At 41.2% G+C, this 7,610-nt stretch overlaps 1 protein-coding gene across 1 annotated transcript; it reads left to right on the top strand.

Annotated features, from left to right (window-relative positions):
• The first annotated feature begins 265 nt into the window (after positions 1 to 265).
• On the top strand, positions 266 to 3,523 carry LOC126878223 (potassium/sodium hyperpolarization-activated cyclic nucleotide-gated channel 2-like). Its single transcript, XM_050640792.1, has 3 exons — positions 266 to 501; positions 1,099 to 1,263; positions 2,332 to 3,523. Exons 1-3 carry the CDS (start codon positions 266 to 268, stop codon positions 3,521 to 3,523), a joined length of 1,593 nt encoding a protein of 530 aa, XP_050496749.1.
• The last annotated feature ends 4,087 nt before the right edge of the window (positions 3,524 to 7,610 follow it).

The raw sequence follows: 7,610 nt of genomic DNA, 5'->3' as shown, positions 1-7,610 counted from the left end.
AAAAAAGCTATCACCTACACGTGTCTATAAATTTAAATTATTCTATCCTATTTAAATTGATTTCAAACACGAAACAAATTATATCAAAGCATCTTTCTACGCACATTATAATCGAGATATTTGAGTATCGATATTGTAAGATTGTAATATTAACTGAGGGAACCAGCTGATATATTAATAATTTCATTATGCTTGCCTTCGTTCATTTTTGATCCTTAACCTTCTCAAGGGATTTTCTTTATATTATATATTATCCTAATTCATTATGATACTTCATGCGGATCACGTTTGCGATATACCGGATGAAGAGAATGACATAGTATTCCTTCCTGGTAAGGGACCAATCCAAAGAATATTCGATACTGTACGTCTCTCGCTGTTAGCCTCTCGAAAAAACCCAGCCGCTCACAAATTTCTTCGAAGCAATGCTTCCATAATCAACGAAATACGTCGTCATTGGAGAAATTACGCTTATATCATTCACCCGTTTAGCATGTTCAGGTATACTTATCCGTTATTCTGTTATGAATCGTAAATAATAAATGAGTGACACATAAAGATTATAGTTCAATCCTTTAGACACTATGTACCCTAGTACTAAATTTAGGAAATTTAAAACATAACTGCGATTAATTACTCGTGCTTCTTAATGCCTCAAATAATGAATATCACAGCATCGGAAAAATAAAAATTAATTTTTAATAAAAAGAAACGTAAGTTTCTTGTCAAGTATGAATTCTATAAAGTCTTCTTCAAATTCTACAATGTGCAGCGCTAATTCGTTCCAATTTTCAAAATTATCACAAAATAAAGCTACAATCACGAATGTCAGTTTTAAACCAACATTTCACCGTTTATACCGAAGATCTCCATTGTTGGCACTCATGTACGTACTTACGTGCATCGGTTACCATTTCAACTCCTCGATTCTGCTTGCAACACCCGATAAAAAGGGTTATTACCGTAAAAGACCGCGCGAGTGTGCATCATAAAACGTACGGTTAACTTGATGATAAATCGTTTCGTGAAAGTTACCAATAACTGTCAGCACATCCGGTCTACTTGGCGCGCGCATTATGCTCCGGATCGTTATTGCAGGCACTACTGGGACTTCATGATGATTTTCGTGATAACCAGCGTGTTGCTACTCGTTCCCTATCAGGCCGCCTTCGAAATGGAGAAAAAGTCATCGATCTGGAACCTCAGCAAGAACTTCTTGCTGCTCATCTGCTGTGGGGACGTAGTGGTTAACCTCAGAACGGGGCAAGTATCGCGTGCGTGTGCCTGTTCCGAATTTCGTCGCGATGTCACTGCAGGTAAACTTGTTCGAGTACCGATACGAGCATTGACTGATAATCCGTCCGATTTTAAACGCAGTAGACAGAAACGAAACATTTTATAATTTTACAAAGTAGCGCCAGGAAATCTTGGACAGGTCAAATATACTATCGATAGCGTTACTATCTATAAAAATTTATATTTTCTATAGAACGTTGAAAGTATGTATTTTTCTCTCTTTCTTTTTCTTTTGTATCTGATACCAGAAGTGTAGAGAAAATTTGGACGATAAAGGAATAATTATTTTCTAAATGATCTTATTCTGAATTCTTCGTTATTTTATCTTGTGAAAGGATTAATGATGTAAGACGAAGTTGACTTTATTTAATTTAGGCGATTTTATTTATATTCATCCAAACTTTAGTAATAATTACGTTATATAACATACAATAACAGTGACACGACAGAACTTTCATTTGGATGCATAAATACATCTGGTAAAATTAGAAAGTGGAGTAGAAAAATCTGCATGCTTCCGAACGTTAACTCGCGTTGTTACGTATTCACATCCCGCACCTAAATCGGTATCGCACGTACATCGTAAAATTACATGCCTACTCGAATCCGAGACGTACGTGGTGAACGTGTTAATTACTAAGACTTTTTATCGAAAGCGGTGATCATAAGTTGACTGAACACTTTCTGACTTTTGACCGATTACCTTTAACTTCGTAAGTTCGGAACACTAAATCATTTATAATTTCCATAACGTTACGTAACTATACATTAAAAGTGTATTAGACAGTGATTTTAGACTTTCACGGTTTAACCTAATGACAACGATTTGCAAACAAACTCTACGGCTGAAGTGTCATTTATGACAGAATCATTTTACCATCATGCCTATTTATTATTTCTTTCACAGAAGAAAAGGATATAAGGATAAACAATTGGCATTTAATGAAAATTTCCGTAATTTAGAAATTTTTTTTTGCAGATTTACAACACACATAATATTTCAAGATTCGTCTAAAATGCTCGTTTCGCTCTTAGATATTTCAATAAAGAAACGCACTCGACGGTACTAGAACAAAAGAAGATAATCAGTCATTACGTGAAACACAGCACCTTTTTCCCCGATTTCCTTGGTTCTTTTCCAACGGACCTCTTCTATCTAACCAGATGGGTGGATCTCACAGTGGCTCGCAAGACGACATCCCTCATGTGTATCTTTCGTGTCTTCTCCCTCAGTTCCTACGTCGACAAGCTGGCCTTTGCCTACGATATCCCTTTAGCTCTTCAAGAGTTCTGTCTGGTACTCTTATGGATGATACTGTTACTACATTGGCAATCTTGCTTACACTGGTTGATACCCATAGTGACTACCTCCATACGTCAACCAGAACGTCCCTCCAATACTTCCTGGATCGAAGTGAATAAACTGTGGGAGGTTCATAGGGCTCAGCAATACTTGGCCAGTAGCCTACGCGCCATATCTACGTTTATGAGGGCTGATCTGTTGTATACGCATCAACAGAACGTAGGAGATATTTACTTGATTATCTTTCTGCAGCTGTTTGGTATTGTCGCGCCCTGGTTCGTCATTACGAGAGCAATGCAATTCTTTAAAGGACACAACAGTTCTCGTCTCAGGTATCAAGGTACCGTGGCTCAGCTAAGACAGTACATGAGGCACAAACAATTACCATATCCTTCTCAGAGAAGGATCATTCAATATTACGAGTTTCGTTTTCAGCATCGATACTTCCGCGAGTCGGAAGTCATTAATACGTTGTCGATCCAGATGCGTCACGAAATCAGGATGCACTCGTGTCGTAAATTAGTGGAAAACGTATCGTTCTTTAATAATTTACCATTGTCGTTGCTGGGTCGAATCGTGGCGCTATTGAAGTCTGAGATCTTCTTGACCAACGACGTGATCATGCGAGCGAATCAACCGGGTGATTGTATGTATTTTATCGCTACCGGTACTGTAGCTATTTATACGAACTCGGGCAAAGAAGTGTGCCATTTGGAGGACGGCGCATACTTCGGCGAGATCGCACTCGTCATGCCCAACGAGTTGAGGGTAGCCAGCGTGGTCGCTGTTGAAGTATGCGAGCTATACCGGTTAAGTCGAGGCGACTTCGCTAGGACGATACACCCGTACCCCATGCTATGGGAGACGATCAAGAACATCGCGATTGAGAGACACGAGAAGACGATGATACTTAACGAGCAGTAGATTGTTAGATAAATTCGTTCAAGTTGATCTTTTTTTTTGTCAAGATATTTGTATTATTAATTTTGTCGATCTTGATGAAATTATTGGAAGATATAGTGGATGTTTGTATTTTGTTGAAAGTTAATTGACGTTATAGCATTCGTGTGTATTCTTACTAGTAACTTAGCGTGATTTAACTATCTATAGGAGAATAGAAAAATCGAATGAAGTGTTCCATATGAAATTTGAATAAAACAAACGTAATTCATCAACAGTTTTTCACATTCTCAATCTTTATAAACCTATACTTTATAAATAAGAACGTAATAATAAGAAGAGACTTATACTAATAACAAAACTAGACTGAGAAAGCTAATCTAAAGAACGATATTCGCTGATAGAATTATATAGAAATTATACGTACCAACCACCTACACGATGCTTCCTGAAAGAGACTACTTATGCCTCTAGCCTCATTCGACGGTACGACATTTCACGTTCACAAACCTAATAGAAACACCAGAAGTGAGCTCACTTACGATCCTTATCCACTCTCACATAGTTCCACGCACTAGATAAATGGTATCTTTCCATACGCGTAAACGTCTAATACATTACGAGTCGATATATTGTTACCATAATACCAGGCCAAGATACGCGGATAGTAGGATGGAGGGGAGACGAGAACCTCCGTTAGATCATCGTGAGTCCAGCGAATCGTTAATGAGTGGCGAGCATAATAGCCGGGAAATTGTTAAAGGCGCATCGTGTCTCGAGCATCTGATAACTGTTTCTCCCGGGGCCTGGCATTAGCGTGGAAGATTTATTGGCGCAATTGCGACGATTTTTGCACAGCGTAACAGTAGGCTGTGCGGCGTGCTCGCGAGCGAGTACGCACGTCCGCGCGCTGCTTTAAAGAGGAGGTGGGGGGCGGAGGAGTTCGCGATGTCGGAGCTCAGACAGGACTGCAATTTCCACCGTGAGCATACGGCCCGTTACGGCGGTCCATAGAATGAACGTGGGAAGAAAAACCGCGTCGAAAGCGTTGATTTAGTCGTTCGGTCTTCAACGAACGCTCTCGGAACGATTTCCAGAGGAAATCGACGAGTTGTCGATGATGTTTCGCAGACGTTACAAGAACTATACGAACGTCAAACTCTGATCGACTTCGTTAAGATGCGGTGATCGATTTTTCCAGAGTTGGACATTAATCACGTAGATATTTCGATGGTAAAATTAAGAAATTTTTAGAAAATTTAGAGCTCACGAGTTTGGCTTCTAAGTGGTTCGTTATTACATGGTAATAACACGATCGTTTAAAAAATTTTATTTCAAATTTTTGCTAGCGATTTCTACGCCTCAACGAAGGGGAGAATTTTCCGGATACAAGATAGAAAGCAGTCATTCAGTGCACCATTTGGTGTAGAACTCGTTTTGCGCAAGCTAATAAGCCTATTGTCCTGGAATGTGACTTGGAGTAAAAATTTGCATTCTCCTACAATCGGATCTCTACACTTCGAAATGCTATTCAGTCACGTAGGTTTGCGAATGGTTCGCGTTGCAATCGCGCGTATTTCACAGATCGATTCAACTTCATGCGAGCATAATCCATGGCGATAATCGGTAAACCGGTGTAAAATATCGCGCGCTATTTTTTCCGAAAGAAGTTAACGCGTTGACCGAATACTGCGGCTAATGATAATGCCTCGTGTAGATTCGTTTCGTGAGAATTTAGACGCATTGGTAGGTGTGGCCTTTGACTTTTGTGTACCGTGTGATTAAGTGGAGGGATATAAGAATGTTTGGCCGCTAGAATATATACGGTTTCTTAGAAAAGGCATCTTTACGGTGGATACTTAGACGGTTCCTGGTATCGACAATTCTCACCTGTTACAGGAATTGATCTTTCGACCTGTTGATTTATAGGCTTCTTCGTTTGAGAAAAATTAGATAGTAATGTCTTCTTTATATCTGTAGAATATGCAGTTACGATGATGGAAATAATTCTTTAATTTTATCCTGGCTTAGAAATCACCTGATAGTAATGAAGAAATAGCGAAACTGGTTAAGAAAGTTGTACCTCTGGGTAAAATACTTCGAATCAAAATAGTTTTCTGGTTATTGCTCGCAAAACTTTCCTCGATCATCCAGCGATATATAGGTGCCAGTTATTCAAGTTGACCTCGATAAACGATATTGGATCAAAGATCGAAAACTCTTTGATTATACTTTTACACGAAGTACATATACGACATCGTGCTTAACAATCGTTATCTATGAATCATCTTACATTTAACGAAAAGTGGTTCGTCGATAAAGCGTTAAACTACTTCTACGATCCCTTTATTTAGCGGACGATGAAGTTATCCTGACAGGCCTCGTTAAAGCCAACTACTACTAGATCCGGTCACGTCGTTATCCACCGCGTCCGTGGATATAAGTCCACTGCTTGATTGTCCCCGGCGTCCTCCGTATATTACATTTAGAATGCACAGGCGCACAGAGGGAACGGATCTGATTTACTTCACGATGCCCTGGCTTATCTGGCGAGATTCGCGTGTCGAGTTATCCCTGGCGACCGGTTCCAACGTTGGCTATCTACGTGCCGCGATCCAACGATACCTGCGGCCCGTTATTAATGAACACAGTTTTCACCGAGAATTCGTCGTTTTGTTTGGTCTTCGCGTAACGAGATTTCGTACCACGGCTTGTCACGTGGAATCACATGCGACCGACGGGGCTCTCTTCGTTCTGGAACAACCGACTCACGTAAATCATCGACTCTGGCGCGCTCGCGATCGAACGAAGATCATCCATATCGGAATCTCTGGTCAAACTTCGCATTCGAGCGCTAAAAATGTTTAATTAATTCTCGTTTGTTCTAATTGCGGCAAACTGTACGGGATAACCAGAAGATAATGGCATTCGTACATATTTTCTTATAGCTCATCGAAGAATAATTAGGTGTTTGCTTCTACATATAAGGAAGGGAGAAACTCTATTCAGCGGTTTTTATTACGTTGAATTATTAAATGTTATTCCGCGACGGAAATGACGCGGTCGAATGGCCAGCCTGTTTACGATGTTCCTTCTTTTTACGAGAACCGTGTTTTCGCTTTAATACGCAGCGCTTGATCTCCTTCTCTTGATTTTCGTCGCTTGTTTGTTGCTTCGGTGAAATTGGCGCGATGAAATGGATTCGCGAGAGAACGGTGTTGATAACTGTAAATTGTTGATGCACTGGCTTTTTGTAGATTTTGTTATACTGCGTTTGAGCAAATACATGCTTATTAATAACACGTGGTTTTATCCATACAAGTTCATGCTTGTTCGTCTTCCATCGGAACAAAAATCGAGAGGCGATGAGTTCTTTTAAACGACAATCATCTCGCTTTATTAGAAAGTCTTAGACATTAAACACGAACTATCATCGTATTACGTTCCATCAAAATCGCAATCTTGTCCTACGTGAAACAAAGCAACGTTCGTTCGTTTCGAAAATTACTCTGTTAAATCAGCGTGTCACGACGCCGCGCCACGTCAACGACACAGCATCGAGGTGGCAAGCGTCGATGGCGTCGCGGTGCAGAGAGGGCCGCCCATTCCGGCGAAACAATGGTTTGTGCGCATCGACGCATGGGCAGAGTGGCGCACGCGGCCGATGACAATGAAACGCTTAGGAAGGCTGGCCATTGTAATAGGTCGGCGATGCGCTTGCTTGGTAGAGCTCGGTGCCGTACGCGCGCCGCGTATCCCTACCTCCTGCTGCCTACTCGCGAAATCCGCAAGCGGAAAGAGGGACGGAGCAGCGCGAGCGCGATAGCGCGTCACAGTGCGACAAAGAGAGTAATAGCTATTGTTATCAGAGCACCGAGTAACGTGAACTCGCAACAGAGAAGGATAGACCGATTGGTGCGATGTATAGATGAAAAGAGAGCGAGAGGAAGACGCGTGGTAGCAACCGAGACAACGGATTGCGAGCGAGGAACAGGGAGGGAAAAAGAGGAAAGAGAAAAAGGGGAAAGAGATCGTTGCGGTTATGGTTATGTGGCCACACCCCGCAGAGCCAGCCAACGGGCTCACTGCCGACTGACGGACCCACCTGATC

This window comes from Bombus huntii, chromosome 2, assembly GCF_024542735.1.
Source record: "Bombus huntii isolate Logan2020A chromosome 2, iyBomHunt1.1, whole genome shotgun sequence".
Lineage (NCBI taxonomy): Eukaryota > Metazoa > Arthropoda > Insecta > Hymenoptera > Apidae > Bombus > Bombus huntii.
This window is presented reverse-complemented; position numbering and strand designations above follow the sequence as displayed.